At 37.2% G+C, this 19,848-nt stretch overlaps 1 protein-coding gene across 2 annotated transcripts in view; it reads right to left on the bottom strand.

Annotated features, from left to right (window-relative positions):
• SLC6A1 (solute carrier family 6 member 1) overlaps nucleotides 1–19,848 on the bottom strand; it is a 546,898-nt gene that overhangs the window by 287,169 nt on the left and 239,881 nt on the right. For both annotated transcript variants that reach the window (XM_044078045.1, XM_044078046.1), the window contains exon 11: nucleotides 11,669–11,800. In XM_044078045.1, coding sequence (XP_043933980.1) covers nucleotides 11,669–11,800 — 132 coding nt within the window. The remainder of the gene's footprint in view (nucleotides 1–11,668; nucleotides 11,801–19,848) is intronic.

The raw sequence follows: 19,848 nt of genomic DNA, 5'->3' as shown, positions 1-19,848 counted from the left end.
GAGGTCAGTGTGACCTGTAGTATACTGTTACTCATCACGTATTAGACCTATTAGAGAGTACAATGCCCCTTTGGTATGTACCTCACAAGACATCTACAACAACTGGAAAGGCTACAGAAATAGTTCACAAAGAGGATTACTGGCCTCAAACAGATGCCCTACACAGACCATCTTAAAAAACTCCAGCTTTACTCTGTCACATATCGCCTACTCAGAGGCGATCTCTGCCTAACGTACAAAGCTATGTCCAACCCAGAGTTGTTGGACATTAAAGAAATCCCAATCCCTCCAGGCTACATGCTCTAGGGACCTAAACCTTGTCACCACAATAAGCAGAACATGCTGGAGGGATATATTCCTGTCCCAGAGATTTCCCATACTCTGGAACAAACTACCTACCTATATCAAACAAAGCTCCTCATTAGCACTCTTCAAGAAAAATCTTGAGGATTGGATGGGAGATAGGATATTCACCCCGGGGATCACTTCTGTGGCTCTGTTTGACAGGGGCACAGGAAAATAATTTTCTTAGGTGGCAAAAACTAGGGTACTGTTTGGCTAGGCTTATATAGGCCCTTGGACCAATAGCCTAGTACTTGCCTATGAACCTATGAATCACTGTAGTTATACAAAAAAGTCACCTACTTTGTTTTTCACCACTGATGCTCCATCATTGTTGCAAAGAACCACCTGGGTGGAATTCAAAAAAATATCCATTGATTCCCCTTCTAATAATGCTTTGAATTTTGGTTAAAATGCTGGTTGTTGTACTGTGGATTGCTTGTTACACTGTGAGCTGGAGGCGGGTCCCACTGTCAGTCCTTCTGATTTTTCAAACATTCTGACCTTCATACTGGATTCACTTCTAAAGTGGGTTTCTCATATAGGTTTTCTCCTCCTCCTCCTCTTCAAAAAATTCCTCATTGGTCCCTTGATGAGATGGATAAGTTCTATCGTAGGTGAAGGGTTTAGTATAAGCCCGACCCTCCAGACACTCAATCTGGTCCCATTCAAATTTCTTTTCTTTCCTCCTTTTGATACTTGAAATATCCTAGTCCAAACAATTGAAATTATTTAAATATTCTTTGTTATATTGTGGAAATGAATTGTGGTTGATATGTTGATCAAGATTACTAGCGTCGACCATTAAAATGTCAATTTCCTTCTGGTTGTATTTAACCACTCAATTAGCTCACACCCATGTCGGTCAAGTTGAGCCACCAATTCTTTATACAGCTGTGAATCTGCATTAACACAATTCAAAAATTTCCATAAACATAACCCTTTAGGAAGTCTCTTTACTTTCAAACACTCATTAAGGTAAAGATTTTCTAGTTGCAACTTCTGACACCAGGAGATTGTTTTTTTCAAAATTGTTTATAAGTTGTTGAAGAGTAGGTGTGTCATCAGGAGCATTCTTACCAAAAATAAAAGCGCTATTCAACCAGTCAGATAACTTTAATACACAGGATTAAGTGCTTTCATCTGCTGAAAACAGACTTCTTCAGAATCACAAATCTACAATAATTACCCATTTAAATATCCCATCCAATGCTCATGTGACCACGAGCAACCAATTATAAAACTAGTACAATTAAACAATAAGTAAAATATTCAATAAACAATAAAATCTTTAAAAAAAACACTATACCAAACAAACCTGGAGAAGCCTTAAGCATTGGGTTAAAGGCATACAATATTTAAGGCTTCCCAAGGTTTGATTGGTATTGTTTTTTTTTAAAGTTTTCATTATTTATTCCATATTTTATTTATTGTTTAATTTTACTAGTTTTATAACTGGTTGTTCTTGGTCACTTGATTATTGGGTGGGATATTTAAATGGGTAATTATTATAGATTTGTGATTTCAGCAAACAAAAGCACTAAATCCTGTGTATCAAAGTTTTATTAAACTTCTATTGTGGTGTGGACCTGGCTTTAGTTGCCTCACAAGATCGACCTACAGACATACTTTGTATTAGAGTTTTGGGCTTTTTTGGTGATTTGCTGCTGACTCATTTAGTGATGTCTTCATCTGATCCACATGTGGGTAGCAACAGCTTGTGTAACACTGGCTTGGACAACATTATTGCCAGTGTTGGATTGCTAACTCAGTACAGGAGTCAATAATGAAAGTCAATTCAATTCAGCAGCATTGTGATTATGACCATAACAATGTTTGTGAATTTTTGCAAACTCCACCCTGCCTTTTAACTGCTACACAGAGGGAACCTCAAGATGAAAGAGCTAACCAGTCTGAATTAACCAAGAATAATGATACATTATCCAACTGGAATAATACTGCGTTAATTTTTTTGTAAGAATGTTCCGGATGACACACAACTACTCTTCAACAGCTTATGGACAATTTTGAAAAAAAAAATCGCCCGGAGTCGGAAGTTGCAACTAGAAAATCTTTACCTTCATGAGTGTTTGAAGGTAAAGAGAATTCCTAAAGGGGTTATGTTTATGGAAATTTCCGAATGGTGTTAATGCAGATTCCCAGCTGTATAAAGAACTGGTGGTTCTATCTCACTGACATAGGTGTGAGCTACTTGAGTGTTTGGTTAAATACAATCAGAACAAAATTGACATTTTAATGGTTGAAGCTAGTAACCTTGATCAATGTATCACCCAAGATTTGTTATTTCCACAATATAACAAAGAATATTTAAATATTTTCAATTCTATTGACAAGGATATTTCAAGTATCAAAAGGAGGAAGGTAAAGAAATTTGAATGGGAACAGGTTGAGTATCTGGAGGTTCTGGCTTATCCTAAACCCTTCACCTCTACTAGAACTCATCCATCTCCTCAATGGACCAATGAGGAATTTTTTGAAGAGGAGGAGCAAAACCTATATAAGTAGCCTCTTTACAAGTGAATCCAGTCTGAAGGTTGGAACATTTGATAAAGCAGAAGGAACAACAGTGAGACTCACCTCCAGCTCACAGTGTAACACACAATCCACACTGCAACAAGAACCAGCATTTTTATCGTGATTCAAAGTGGTATTAGAAGGGGAATCAATGGATATTTTTTCGAATTCCACACAGGTGGTTCTTTGTAACAATGATGGACCATTAGTGGTGAAAAATGAAGTAGGTGACTCTTTTGTATAATTACAGGGATTATCAGTGTACTACAGATTACGTTGACCTCCTAAGTAGAGGGGCACATTGTTCCTTCTTTTATTTTCAAAATTGACAGTTTGTTAATCGATTTCAATTTTTTTTTTTAAATTGACTGGAAATTGAAGAAAGTTCTAGATTCTTTAATCATCTTTGTCATGATTTTTCATTTGATTTTTGACAATGAAGTGGGTACATGTGTTTGGAGAAGTGTTTACAATACCCCCCTCTTGCTTTACCTTTGTTATCATTTGAAAAACTGATGGAATTTGAATTCCGTTTTTTGAAACATCGTAAGTCAATGATTCACAACCAAAATAATTTGAATGCTTGTGAGTTTTGTTTATTATTGGAACAGGCTCATAACAAACGTTTAAGGGTACTGACACTAGATAGGGGGGCATAGTTGTTCTGAATAAAAAGGAGTATCTCAACAGGATGCATTGTCATCTATCAAATAATAATTTATATGAAGAAATATCACTTAGTTTTATACATTTGCTTATAAAAGAATTGATTAATTTTTACAAGACTCCCTAGATCAAGGTGAAATTGGACCTGAATTATTTGACTTTTTGCAGGTCAAACATCTTGTGGTGCCTTGTATTTTTGCAGTCCTGAAGATACATAAATGTACCACTGATCTAACAATGAAGACCATAGTTAATGCTAGAAAGTCCAAGATCCACCCCCTTGGCAAGTATATGGACTGGAAATTGAAGAAAGTTCTAGATTCTTTAATCATCTTTGTCGTGATTCTTGGGATTTTTTATTAAAAATTAAGAATCTTAATTTCTCAAGGAATTTTGTTTTTCTACGGTGGATGTAGTTGAATTGCTCAGTGTGATTCCTCATCACATGGGGTTGGCATGGTTTCATAATTTTCTTTGTGAATCCACCAATTTACACAACAATGACATGCATTTTAGTAACTTGTATGGAAATTGTTTTAAAGAACAACATTGTTTTTTTGCAGGGACAATATTTTCACCAGGTAAAGGGTGTTACTATGGGGGCCTCTTGCACTCCAATATTTGCAAACATTGTTCTTCTCCAATGGGAAAAACTATTTTTGTTTGACATATTTTCTGCAAAACTCCTAGAGGATATATCTTCTTTTCCTGGATGATATTTTTATTGTGTGTGACAGACCTGAGAATGAGATTGGGGGATTCATTGACTATTTGAATACTACTATTACTTTTTTTTTTAAATTCACATACTCTTATAATCATGACTGTATTAGTTATCTTGACATGAAGTTGTCTAAAAACTATTCTGAACAATGTTTGTTAAGTACTAACTATGGGAAACTGACATATAGTAATAGTTTGTTGCATTTTGATAGTAACCATCCTTTACATCAAAAATGTGGCATTGTCAAAGGCCAATACATACGACTGGCCAGGATGATTTTGGACAATAATCAGCTTAAAAAGGAAAATAGAACCCTGAGTGAAATTTTTATGCAAGGAGTTATCCGAAAAGGATGGTTTCCACAGTTATGTCTGAGGTTGTTGATAAGAGGGAGAATGGACGTATCCTCCTTTTGTTGAAATCCACCTTCAATACAGTATCAGAAATGTTTCATCACAATACTACCTTGACAATTAAGCATCAACTTGCTTTTGTGACAGAATATTGTTTAGAAGACTTTATTATCAGAGATGTGTTGATGAAAAATTGGACTATCTTTTCTTGTTTCAATGACATTGTGGACAAAAGTGGTAACAACCTAGTCATTGTTTATAAGAGAGTTAAATCCATGAAGAATTATTTCGAATACAACCAAGACAATCAACATTTTATTAATATAAAACAGCAACAACAATAAAAAACACTTGTATGCAGGTCCTTGTATCCACGGCAAAAATACAGCAACGTATCTAAAAACAACAGGAGGACACAAGATAGGCTCCAAGTTATAAAGCTTTAATCAAGCACAAGCACTTTTGCATGCACCTGAAGAAGCAGATGAGAAAGTGCTTGTGCCTGATTAAGCTTTATAACCTGGAGCCTATTTTGTGTCCTTCTGTTGTTTTCGAACATTTTATTAATAGCAACAAAAGTCCAGGTACATACAAATGTGGCTTTTGTAGCCAATGTAGGTATCTCCTGGTGGGTGATCGAGTGGAAGTCAATGGAACAATAATCAGGGCTAAGTCCCACAGCAATTGTAATAACCAGGGTGTGGTCTATGTAGCTATCTCCCAGAAATATAAATGTTTTTATGTGGGTAAAACACAAAGAAAGCTAAAGGAAACAGTTTATAAACATGTTTTGGATATAAGGAAGTCAAACTAAAAACATTCCTTGATTAAACATTTGATGACACATCCTGACCACAATTTCTTTGTTTTTTGTTGTTGATCACATTGTTAAGAATCCCAGGTGGGACCACTGGAATAGTTGTTTGAGGAGAGAGAGCTGCGGTGGCAACTCAGATTAAATGCCATGGATGCCCCTGGTTTAAATAAATATATTTCCATCTACAGTGTGCTTAGGTTAATGGCATATAATGTTTAAGGCTTCCCAAAGTTTGCTTCATATTGTTTATTATTATTTTTTTTTAAGTTTTCATTATATATTCAATATTTTATTTTTTGTTTAATTGTATTACTTTTATAATTGGTTGATCTTGGTCACGTGATCATTGGGTGGGATATTTAAATTGCTAATTATTGTAGATTTGTGATTCTGATGAAGTCTGATTTGAGCAGATGAAAGTGATTAATCCTGTGTATTAAAGTTTTATTAAACTTATTTTGTGGTTTGGACCTGGCTTTAGTTGCCTCACAAGAATGGACTACAGACACACTTTGTTTTGGAATATTATGGTGCTACAGAAGAGTCATTGGTTGGGGGTTCTTTTGGGGCATGTTTATATATAATATATCTATACTTATATCTATCTATATATATATATATATATATATATATGGGTCTACCTGATAACACCGACAACTAAATCAACGACACCACAAAACCGAAAGTTCAAAAACACAAAACTTCACATGCCTGACAAACCACAATCCCAACAATCAACAAACAAAACAAATCCCCTGTCCAAAAAACACACACAACACAAGCACACCAAAAACCTTACAAACCTACACTAAACCTTACATACACAACTATCCATGCACTAACTTTAACCCAAACCCTAACCCTAAGGTCCGCCACTATCACACACTAACCTAACCCACTCCCTAACCGCAACTCACTTAACCCACCCCTAACCCTACAGTCTGTCACTATCACACACTCACCTGACCCCCTGTCCTAACCCTAACTCACTTAATCCGCCCCAGCCCTAACCCCACACTTACCTTAACATGTCAGTGTTCTCAGCGTCAGGATTTTCAACTGTCGATCATCTCCGTTGCCGATACATACATGTGTGTGTGTATGGTTCCTCTTGAAAACATCAAAAAACCATAACATCTAAATCCATAACATCTAAACCACAACATCTAAAACACAAAACATTTAAAACTCATAACATCGAATCTCAAAACATTGAAAACTACAAAAGCAACTATAAATAACATCCCACAGAGGTTTTACTACATTTATGCAGTGGGAGCAAGCCCCCCTGCACCCCCCATGGGGGGGCTCTGCCCCCCCCCACCCCCCGCAAATTAAATATACCAACTCCAAGGTCGCACTACAGTGGGGGGAAAAGTTAATTTCCTAACCCCACTTAGGGGTGCAGGGGGGCTTGCCCCCCTCCATAAATGTAATAAGCAGTGTGTGGGATGTCATTTATACTTGCTTTGTAGTTTTCAATGTTTTGAGATTCAATGTTATGAGTTTTAGATGTTTTGGATTTTCGATCATTTGGTCTCGCTGTTTTGCATTTAGATGTTATGAGCTTTTAATCATATGAAGTAGAACCATATATATATATATATAAATATATATATATATATATATATATATAAAACAATATATATATATATATATATATATATATATATATATACATATATATATACACACACACACACACACACACACACACACACACACACACATACACACACACACACACACAAACATATATATATATATATATATATATATATATCAAGTTAAGTATTTGCTAATAGTACTGCTAAAATAATAATAAAAAAATAAAATAAATATATATATATATTTAATGGTCGCTAAGATTGAGCATTGTAAGAAGTTGTACGTGCCTGGATGGTTGAGGGGATTTTAGATTCTTCTGAGGGATGCCTCTTACCATCATTATTGTGATATGTGTCTTTTTGGTTCAAGGGTTTTGCAGTTACCATGTAGTTTAAGGGCATTCATTTAAGATTGCTGGAATTCAGATGACGTTTTCCACACAAAGTATGATCATTTATTTCAGTGAGGCTCTTTTGCACTGTATGCTATGCAGTTTAAGTATGCTTTTTGGTCAAATAGACTTATGTTGAGTGTGAGTGTCTGTGTGGTGTCAGGGCATAGAAAACTGTATGTTTGTATTAACATTGTAGAATTAAGTTCCAGTTTCAGGTCGGTTGTTTGTCTGGGCGCAGTCGCTATATCATTTTTTGTGTGGTAGATGTTTCAGTTAATATGTGAGGACATTTTGGAGCTTACTTATGGAGTAGACAGTCAATGTTTTTGTATTATGCTATGTTTCTTTGTAAGTTCTTTAAGGGAATTGGTTCTGGCTCAGGTCACCGGCACTAATTTAAGCATGCTTACCTGGATAAGGCATAGGTTTCTGCACCTGGCACCAAGGCTAGTTGATATTATTCTAAGCACATGGTAAATGAGGTAAGTGACAATCGGGTAGCATATACAATTTTATGGTGGGGTGCATGGTACAATGCTCCTATAATGAATTTTGCAATGATGGTGAAAATTAATAGGCTCTTTTGTTCATGGAATCTTTGGATAACTTTTCTTCTGGTTATAATTGTTACCTTGTCACTGGATTTGTTAGTTTAGCTTATTTCCTTTAGTCAGAGAGGGATGGGCACATCCTTGGTATTTGGGCAGAGTTGCATGTGCCAGGACAGGAGCTTGGCATCAGGAAACCTTGCAGCAGCTTAGCAGTTTTAATCACTGTTGCATTTTGTCAGTCAATGTGATAGGAAGGCAGACATCTTCAGGTCTATACATTCTTGAACCCAGCAGCAGCATAGCATCCAAGGATTTACCAGGTTGTCAATTTTAAATGGAACTCTAAGTGGTGATTTAGTTTGTCATAATCACCCCCCCTTTTTATTTTTTTTTTAATTTTTGTTCCATATGTTAATCATCTCTGTTTTGCAGGATTCACTACAGTCCAGTCAATTAAGGAGAGATTGATTTGTTTGTTGTTGGAGACTCAAGACTTGCTATCTGAATTATATATAATGGGGGCAGCTGAGCAGGGCCAGAATTCCAAGAAGAGACCATCAATGAATGCAAATGAGGGTGCAGCTGAACGACCAGTCCTGACTACGAAGGCTCAGAAAAGACCAACAGAGATTCCTCCAGCCAAAGGGTCACTCCTTCCTGCCCATCCAAAGTATCAGCAGAAGCACAAGTTAAAGTCTCTGTTGGGTCAGCGAGGCTTAGTATTAATGGTAGAGATCAATCTTCCGAGGATTATTTAGATGAGTTTATAAATTCTCTGACAAAAGAGGGGAAGGTTAGGTTGTTTAACTTAGCTCTAGAAAGAAACATTTTTGCCTCTGCAACTACGATTTCAGGAGAGGGGTTAGGTACTGATGATGTCCAGTTTGCCCAGGCATCTTTACCCAACTTGCATATTGGATCTGAGGAGGTCAGAGAGGGAGGTCATACCTCATCCACATGATTGAGTTCCCCAATTTGTGTCCTCCATGGCTACGCTCAGCCTTTCAGGTACTAATTCCCTGGGCTCTCACATCATGGCACATGTTCCCACCAAGGTCAATGACAAGATTATCAAAGGGAAATTTATACATATCCTCAGCCTAGTGAACAATGAGGGAATTAAGTCATCTTGGATGGTAATAACATGTCTAACAAGGACTTTATGGCAGGCTTAGCATCCACTAGGAAGAAGACATCAGCCAGGACACCGGTAAGGAACTGGGATACTCTGTCACTGGGTTTTGTGGTATTTATGAGAGTGATAATCGTGAAGGTCCCCAGTCAAGCCTTGCCTTTATTAGCTTACTTTGTGGCCATAAGGGAAGCCCACCATGTGAAAGGGGTTCTGGTTGACTGAATTATGATCAGTGCTTTAGGAAGCTGAAAGCTCTCGATAAGTCCCTCACATGTGAGTCTTAGCATCCTGATATATAGCTCAGTGCCATGATGGACAAGTAGGCTGCCATGGGGATTGATGGAGGGGCTGGTATTGCAAAGGGGACAAAGTTTTGCTGGGCCTTCAACCACAGTAAATGCATTTGGCCTGCTTGCAAATACAGCAACTTATGTTTGGGGTGTAGGAAAGGTCATCCTGCTTCCAGGTGCTGGGAGGTTAATTGGTAGGGACAGATCTGTTTTTCCCACTTCTCAGGCAGATGGGAAGATGGGGGGGTGTAACACCTCCTTTTGGGCTAAGATACCTTTTCATGGACACAGGGAAGGCTTTGTAAGAGGACTTAAGTGTACTACAGCAGGCTCATTTTCTCATTTGCCTAGATAGATTGATCTGCCCATTGTCAGGTTATCCAGATCAGTGGGCAGCAGCTACCCTTCTTAAGGACTTCTTCAAGGGCTTTCCTATTCATTCCCCAACTCCTTTAGATAGTAAGTTAGTTAATAACCTGTTATTCATAAAAGGACATGAACAAATTGCTGCTATGTTGATAGAGAAAGACAGATCAGCTAGGATAATTGGGGATAATTGGTCGCTTTTCCACCCCCATGGCCTGCTTTTAAAATTCCCCCCATCTGTCTGGTTCCCAAGAAACAGGAAGGCAAATGTAATAATTCATCATTTGTCCCACTCAGCAGAGGATTCAAGTCAATGATTTTACTGACAGTGTCTTAACCAAGGTATGTTACTTGTCTCAGACCAGGCATTGGAAGTCATTATGGGCTATCCTGACCCCTGGTTCTACAAGATGGATATAAAATCCACTTTCCATCTTCTCATTACCTTGTTGAGGTTTTCAGCTTGATGGTAAAATACCTCCCTAATGTTCACCTTTTCCGTAATTATTGGCAAACATGAAAGATTGAAGCAATACTAATTTCTTAAACTCTAATTGTGCCCTGACTCAGGAATGGGCTCCAATCCTTTCACAGTATTAGAACCCCAAAACAATTGAAGAAATTAAAAAAACAACAACAATGTAATCATTCCTTATTCATCTGAACCTGAAGTATAGAATTATATGCAATCCAGCTTTTATATCTTTACCATGTAGGAAAGCCAGTGCCAGAATGAAATGCTTTCCGTACTTCAACATCCTTACCAAGTTGTCATAATCAAAGAAAATACACCCCATTATAATAAAAGGAGCCACTCTTCCAGGCTGCTCACAAAATTCATTGCTTATGGAAAAGAATCATACAATTCAGTAGTAAATCTTTACATTCTCTACAATGAGTTTAGCCTCAATGTTTGTTGATCCCTTTGTCTAAACTTACTTCAGAACACTGTAAGACTGCAACCCCCCCCCCCCCATTCAACATTTTGGAAGCCTATATATATGAATTATCAGAGCATTGGTCACTATTTTCTAAACCACGTATTTTCAACATTATGGTTTCCAGCTGATTCAGTAGGTATGCCACCTTCATTTCCAGCTTATTCTAAATGCAGTCCATGGTCTCTTCCAATTAGTTTTGCTCTTGATATTCTGTCCTTATGCTGCATGTTTTTTTTTTCTACTAGTTCTTTACATTGATGAAATGTTCCTTAAATGCAAGAAGGACTCTAAGTATTTCAGAGTTTCATGACTCCACCAGAGCAGTGCAAATGAATAGCTACACTGGGCTCAAAATTGTTCTCAATTTCCTTTACGCTTCCTTCTTTAGACACTGTAGAGCTAGCTGTCGTGTTGTCTACATGAATGTTACAACTGTTCACATCAGAAGATACCCTTTTGATTCCTTTACTGTTTAAGCAACAATTTCACCCACATCATCTTTGCTAACAACTCTAACACTTACTCCCTCCCTGAACTCCTTTCCAGGTTTGTGGGAATCAGAAGGAACTGCTGCTTACTCGGTGATCACGACAACTGAAATCCCTATTAATTTCACTTTGATAAGTGGGTGAGAAATAAGTGGTAAAAATATTTTTATTAGCGTGACCAAGAGACTAGAACATCAGGAAGGTTACAGACTTAACAGCAAAGTTTGTTTAATAAGTAATTAAGTTATAACACTATTAACATGTAATTGACATTAAAAAGCAATTATAGCAGTTAAGTAATACAGAAAACATTTTCAGACATGTCATCATATTGTTGTGATGATTATATAAATCCATACCAACACATTATAGTGTGATGATATGACAATTGCATTAAGACACTGTACAATCAGTTCAGGACCAATTATGTTTTTCCTTAAAAAATACATTTCTCATACCTGAGTAATTGTAGACAATCCTATAAGGTATGACACAATGCAAACAACAGCAATGAAGATTTCCCTTCTTCCACGTAATAGTCTTGGAAATTCATCTATAAGTGCAGTTATGAAGCCTTCAACTGTGCAAAACTAAAATAAACATGAAACATTCTGCATAAATAATTTTGTTGAGCATTAATCTAACTTAATATATACACATCTCAATCTCTTGTTCACTGATTGTGTAATTATTTGAAATGTTTTAGGGAGTTAAATCAAATCAAAAGGCACAGAAATGAGCAAACAACTGAAGGAGTGCAATACATAAACGATCATTACACCTGCACTTTAAAAATAATTCCATGCTACCACATCAGATTTATGATTGCCCACATTTGTTAGGGACAATGGCATTAAGTGAGATGTTGCCAGCATTCTGCCACTTACAAATGATGAGGATGCATGAGCTTCTTTGTTGGCTTTGGGACTGGGAATGGTAACTCTAACAAAGAATGAGAAAGCAGTGCATGAGGTATAAACTCTACGGCACTTTATGAGACAACAACCAGCATCAATCTTTTTTCAGTACATAAAATTATCCTGCAGTGGATCTAAAGGTTTGCAGAGACTTTTATTGATGCAAGATGAAAAAAACATTCACTTTGGTTAGACTAATTCAGTAAAAATGATTTCCTTGGGAGAAGAGTACTTTTTGTAAATTAAACAACACTGACATATGGGGGAATGGTTGTACTCCATTGCACTCATTACTTATATCATTAACACACACACACACACACACACACACACACACACACACACACACACACACACACACACACACACACACACACACACACACACAAACACAAATAAACATACACAAAGTTATGCATTCAGACTGTGCACTGAAAAGCATATGTTCCACTGAAACATTTTAAGATTTTAAATGTTATCCTTGTATCTGTGAAAATTTAACTTTGATTGTGGACAAATGCATAATATGCCCAAAACTGCTGTAATTTGGAGAATTAGAATTTCTCCAAATTGCAGCAATCTTGGCATGAGTATAAAATAGTATGGGTATGTATAGTGAATTGCCTCACATTGTGGGATGCAGGGGATTGATTGTCCCCTAAAATAATGCTTTTAGTGTATAACAGTGACTTTCATAGCACTGTGATTCATTCATGAATATTCTCCTCATTCTGGTCAGCAAATCTGCACCATGAGCCCCCAACACAGGGAGTATATAATTCATAAACACAGTGAATGTGAGCAGTGGTGCCCAAGCAACCTAGCAGCTCCCATTGTACTCTAATGGTAGTATAAGGAAATGGTAATATGCAGCATTATTAAATTGAGATACTCGGCAGATGCAAATGATTTCAGAGTGATTCGGAAAAGTATTGTTCTGTCACTGCAGGTGCTAGCTCCAGAGCAAGTAAGTGCAGTAAAATCCCAGAGTTACAGGAGGCAAACTGTAGAACAACATATGGTTTTGCCATAGCATTAATAAACTTGTATATGCAATAGGCTGTACACAACCTCAGTAGCCACTGTGTTAGGTATAAAGGAATACAGAAATGGCATTAGTCATGTGATGGCAGGGTGTCCTAGGAAACGTAGCCATATATGCCTATAAGTGGAAACACTTAAAAGTTCTTGCCTTACTTTATGAGCACTTAATAGTGCCCACCTTCCAAATGAATCAGGGCTATGCATCATAACCCTGGTTTAAATTTAGGTCTACCCATCCAGTCATCAAGACTAGCTTTAAAGGCAGACAAAATGCCAGTTTCCTTGACCAGTACTCGTAAGTTATCCCATAGGCTAGAAATACATTGAGTTAGGAACCTATCCATCTAGCAAGTCTTGCTTACTTATTATTGTAAATTTAAGTCCTTAGTACAGGTGTTTAGAGACCTGTTGTTCATGCTGAGAAATAGGAGGTCAAAAAGGATTGGGTCCTTACTTGCTCATCACCTTGGAGCAGCTGATAGGCCAGTAAGTGTAAAGAGATATCTGCTAATCTAGTGGGATAGATGAAGGACTTAAGGCCTTTTTTTAGTTAAATATAATTGGGGGTCTTTCCAGTTGAGTGGTAGAGTTGGATTTCTACATGCCAAGGGGGGCATTGTATTTGTTGATGGGTCTGATAATGGAAGAGTACAGACTTATTTGCATTTTAAGATATTCCCTTTGAAATTAACTAGGAAAGACAGACTGAGTTTATGACTATAATGGAAACATGATGTCAAAAAGAGGGATTAGTTCACATAAGCATCCAGGTGTCTTATGACCGTATATGTTTGAAAAGAAGTATCATTTAGGAACAGCTGTTTTGCTGAATGCTACTTTATTTTTTCCTTTTGTGTGAGATAATTCTCAGTACACAAAGTAAGTGCATATTCCATCTTTTTTCAGCAGTTTGATATGAATGGATGAGTAGATAGTGCATATATTGAGGTTATCAGCAAACTTGGTTGGCTATGTTTGAAGAATATTGACTTGAATATCTGCAAATTAAATGCCATACAGAAGGCAGCCCAGTACCAATTCCTGTGGTATCCTACAGAGAAGGTACCAGTAACTTTCACTAGTTTGGATATGAATCTGGTCTACTACACATTGTAGGTGTTTACATTAAGTAGCTCTCATTTTTCAATAATAACAGCACAGCAAATAGTATTAAAAGCATCAGTAATATCAGGATGTACCGCATGTCCAGCATGACCACAGTGCACAGCCTCTGTGACCTTAACAAAGCAGTTTAGTAAGTTGAGGAGACAGGACCTGTCCATCATAAACAAGAAGGAAAGAAGAACGAAAGAAAGAAAGAAAGAAAGAAAGAAAGAAAGAAAGAAAGAAAGAAAGAAAGAAAGAAAGAAAGAAAAAAGAAACAGGATAGGATCTAGATCAGTTAAGTTGCCTACATCTGTATAAATGAGTTCTACTATGATACATTACATTGTTTTGCATATATAGTGGCTACAGTTGAAGGGCCTATAATTAACAATGTCTGTAGAGGATCACCCTCCAGGCATTAAGGGCACACTCTGTTGACAGGCTGAGCTTGAACAGTTTAAGAAATAACTATAAAACGTCTACATTTTTTTCGTCTAAATGCTCAGACCATATGTCATACAATCTCCTGCTTTCAAGCCTGGACTAAATCAAACAATCCTGACATTCTAGCCAGTCCAGAAACACCAGTTCTAGGGATATGAACTTTGTGATATAAGCAGAACATGCTGGAGAGATAGATACATGCCCCAAAGGATCTCTACCCTATGGAATAAGCTCCCCATCCATGTAAAATAGAGTTTATCCTTGATTCTGTTCAAATGTAACCTTGACAATTGGATGGAAAATCATAAATTTACTCATGGTCTGGCCTCCATGTCCCTTATGGATAGATGCCATCAATAAGAAAAGTTTTATCCTTACTAATACCTCCCCCCACACATTCACAAATCCTTAGTTACCTCCTTAATAATATGCCCCCATGGGTCTACTTCAGACGATCGAAGTATCAAAATTTCAAATATCATATGGCTGAGGATTATATGATCAAGGTTTTTAAAACTTTTAACATCAAATAAAAGAAAAAAATAAATAAAAACAAAAACAGTTTTCTTTTATGCTTTTGCCCCCTGCACCCCCCCCCCAAGCCCCTACTGATTAAATATACCAACTCTGAGATCGCACTACTGTGAGGAAAATGGTACATTTTCTGTTCTGTGCTGTATGGCAATATCCATTCAGAATGTTTGAAGTTTCAAAACTTTGATCATATGGTCCTTGGCCATACGATGTTTGAAGTTTTGAAACTTCGATCATCTGAAGGGGAACCCCCCCCCCCCATATAGACATCCATGATACTCAGGATCAAATGGGTTTGGGATGCACGGCTAGGTCTTTAAGGGGCTAAGTGCTTGTTAGCCTAATAACAACCTATGAAACTAATACTGAGACATGGTTTAAACTCACAACAGCCTCTGAAGAGTTTTTGCCACCTGCTTACAACATACTACACCTTGACTGCAAAAATAAATAAGGTGATGGTATTGCACTACTATACCAATATAACTTCCAGCTTTCTTTATACCATAAATCACTTTCATATTTCTCAAAAGGAGAAATCTTGATCTCTGTTCTAAAGATTAACAATGACAAGTCTATTTGCTTAACAACCTTCTATATCCCACCCTCCTGTGATGCAAACTGTAGCATATTGAAAGAAATTATCTATGGGTTATCCTCCAAAATATCTCTTGATACTGTCATACTAAACAACATAAACATCAATTGGTCTTCCACAACATGCCCAAATCAGCCTCCCTGTAGAAATCTTTTCATCTTCACTAGTAGACACCATAACTTCACAGGCGTATCGTCCATACTGGACTGGGTCCTTACTAGTAACGTAAGCAGCATCACTCATGCAGTTCTTCTACCAGATGATGTAAGAGACCAACATCCAATATGTGCTCTTCCCTTTCTATCCAAATATGGTAAGTCAGTAATCTACAAGCCTGTCAGGAGTCTTTCTAACTTTAATAAGGACTCATTACTTGGATCCCTCCAGGCTTACAAGTGGAGCACACTAAAGTTCCTCCCACTAGATGATGCTGTCAATCACTTTAACAAGACTTTTATTTAAACAACCTAAATGTTCATGCCCTATTTGGGTACAAAATAATTAAATCTACCACATCCCCTTTGCTCACTCTACCTACCAAACACCTAAAGTGCATCTGAAATAAAGCATAGGATACCTGGTAAAATGATAAGACTAAAACCAGCCACTAGCATTACTATCACCTTCACCACTAACTCTGAGATCAGACAGTCGCCTTCATTATAAAGCCGAGGCCCAAACAAATTTGGGAAGAACAATTTTCTTCCAACAGAACCATCTCACCAAATACCTCAGACTGTTATGGTCTGCCATTTCTAAACTTTTAAACTCAGATAAACCACCTCACAACTTAACGCTCTACAAATGAATCTGAGTTCAGTGTAGCTTGTTTCTTCAAAACATACTTTTCAGTCTCAAACTCAAGCCATGGTACAGACCAGTACCAGCTCCCACATGTCATACTGAAAACACTCCTGACTTCAAACTAGTCCCCACCAAAAACATCAAACAGTACCTACAAAACTTAAATCTCACAACCATAGTCCCAGATAACATCCCAACAGAATATCTAACATTAGATTCTGAAAGCATGGCTTACCCTGACTCTAAGTTAATTGACTGATTAGTCCTAGAAACATACATACCTGCATTTGGAAAAAAATCCTTCATCCTCCCACTATTTAAAGGTGGAACCAGGAAAAAGCACAAACAAAATAAATCTGAAATCCTGTCAGTATAAGAATACCAAACAATGAAAGATAAACTTTGCAGGAACAAAATTACAAAAGGCTAAGTCATTCTGATGAAGTTTTTGTAATTTACAAAATGAAAATGCTCAATCCTTTTCAAACTTAGCCTTTTGCGATTTTGTTCCTGCAAAATTTATCTTTTGTTACTGGGTATTCTTATATTGCATGTGAAGTGAGTTATACTATTTAAAAGTGGCCTATCCTCTCCTAACTTCAGATCAACAGTTATTCTATCACCTCTCTTAAAAATCTTGGAGAAATGTATACATTTACATCTTTTAGCTTTCCTCCTCAACCATAACCTCCTCTCATCATGTCAACATGGGTTTTGGCCCTCTGTCAGCACCAACACAGCTTTCCTCTCATTTCTCAACACTGTAAATGCACTTAGAAACAGAAATGTCCTAGTGTCCTCAGTATTCCTCAACCTATCTAAAGCCTTTGAAACTGTCCTACACTCTCCTTTTTTTCATATGTTCATAGGCATATACTAGGCTAATGACCACCAGTGTCTTTATAATTCTAGCAGTGCAACCTAACCCATCTGTGTCCCTATGTATCATGGGCATTTATTAGGATGGGGTATATTAAGAAGTTTGTAGAGGGTTTTGCGAGATATGTTAGTTTGGCCATTACTATCTGCCTCTGTCTATCACAAACAAGGAGGCCAGAACTGGGGTGAATTTCTGATTTCCTATCCATTGGTTTCTAATCTCCAAGACAGGCTTATCAGACAGAGTGCAAAATGGCAGCTAGCCTCCTTCACATCCCCCCCATCCCAGCCAGTGTCCCCCAAAGATCTAATCTCATCCCACTTCTCTTCAATATATTCAATGATCTGCACACTGCTCTAACTCCACTCTGATCCAGTACACAGATGACTCCACCATCATGTCTTCAGCTCCCTCTATCTCTGAATTTCAGAATGTCACTTAACATTCCATCACATCTATGGAAACCTGACTTCTGGAATCTAACTTAGTCCTAACCCCCAAAAAACAAAATGCATACTCTTTCCACCTAAACCAATATAAATACTGCTCAACCCATTGATCCTTCAATCATTTGATGGTATATAACTTGAACTAAACCACTAAATTAAACTAATCCACTAAGCCACGTGGGATCACTACACATTCACATTCACCAAGTAATCCATAAAACCATCCAAAATTTAAGAATGCTGTACTGACCCCAAACATTTTGTCTGATCAGTCACACGGCCAATGCTGCTTCCTGTCTTATACCTCCCCTGACATATGCCTCAGCAATCTTCATCAATCTGCAATTAACACACGTCACAAAATCTGAGCAATGTTACAGCAAGATTGCAAAGTTTGCCACAAGCTTTCCTAAAAGAACATACCACTGTGTAGCTCTCAAGCAGTAAATTCTCAACCAATTAAAAATAGCAGACAAAAAAATCTAGTCCATCCAAAATCATGTCTCCTCAGCAGTCTATTGTACTAGCATATCCCTTCTCATACACTGTATTCATATGAAAAAATTCTGGAAAATGTGACTTCATTGCACAACTTTCATGGGTCTTCATTGTATCCTTACCATGTGGCATAACAGTGAAAGTCCACCCCAAACTCCCTCCACCAACTAAATGCACCAGAAACTTTCAAACAGGATGCAAAATCATTCCTTCTTGACTCATGGCAATGTTGTGCTCCTGACCTACCTGATCAGTACCTCCCACTCCTTCCAGGTGACACTATAGAATGCTGGTACCACCAACTACAGCACATGTCCTACCTAAACTCACTTCTAAACTAAGCAGCATCAGAATGCTTCCATAATATTTCACTGACCTTCTCAAGTCCTCATCTACTTCTTATCCCAAACACATATCTCTCTGGCCACCACATAGCTCCCCCTGTGTATCTTCTACTATATATTCCTCACTATCTCATAACTTACAGAACGTTATCTTTGTCTCAACATACACTAATCTTATCTATCCTTATCCAAGGCTCACTTCTCTTCTGCAAAACAATATACCACTCTCTCACTGCATCTTGTCACACTTGTATCAGCTTAGTCTGTTCACACAGTTACTGTTAACCCTTAAACACTTCACTGCCTAACTACATCCAATGCTGTCTTTGTATAACAATTTAATTTAAAGTATGTGAATTGTATAGGGCAACAAAAAAAAACTGTCTTTGCATTAATTTTGTATAAAAGATTTTCTTTAATGTATGTGTACTAGATTTCTAGTTCCAAAACTGTCTTTGTATAATTTTTATAAAAAAAATCACTTTAATATAGATGTATTGCTCAGCAAAATCAATTCATTGCTGAACTCTAAATATATAACTGTTGGAACCTTATAAATGCTTTGTTTTAGTAGATGTTTTACACTTTATCAAAACAGCTATGCATACATAACTCTGGAGCATTTCTCCCTGGGCCTCCACTGAAAAGGTATTATAATTCCTAGTCATACTTTCACAGTAAACAGATGTAAATGAACAAATAAATAAATATACAAGTAAGGGCAGTCCATACTTGCCACTGACGAGAATGCAGCCTGGTATGTTATTTGGTCATATAGAAACATTATCTGTAGCTTTTGAACAAGATAAAGATGAGATTTGTTCACAGGGGATTACAGGGGAAACTACATTTTAAGAGATACTGGGTGTAACACTGAGGGTAGGTGGGGTAAAGTTAGCATTTTATTTGTTTGCTACTATATTTGCTATATCCTTGGACTAGAATGTGAGATATTATTGCGCATTAATTCAATACATACTTGAACATTATTCCTTAATTTCTTGCCATAACTGAAGAAA

The sequence above is a fragment of the Protopterus annectens genome, chromosome 7.part0 (assembly GCF_019279795.1).
Source record: "Protopterus annectens isolate FY-2018-M chromosome 7.part0, PAN1.0, whole genome shotgun sequence".
Classification (NCBI taxonomy): domain Eukaryota; kingdom Metazoa; phylum Chordata; order Ceratodontiformes; family Protopteridae; genus Protopterus; species Protopterus annectens.
The sequence above is the reverse complement of the archived record's forward strand: the minus strand, read 5'-3'. Positions and strand labels throughout refer to the sequence as shown.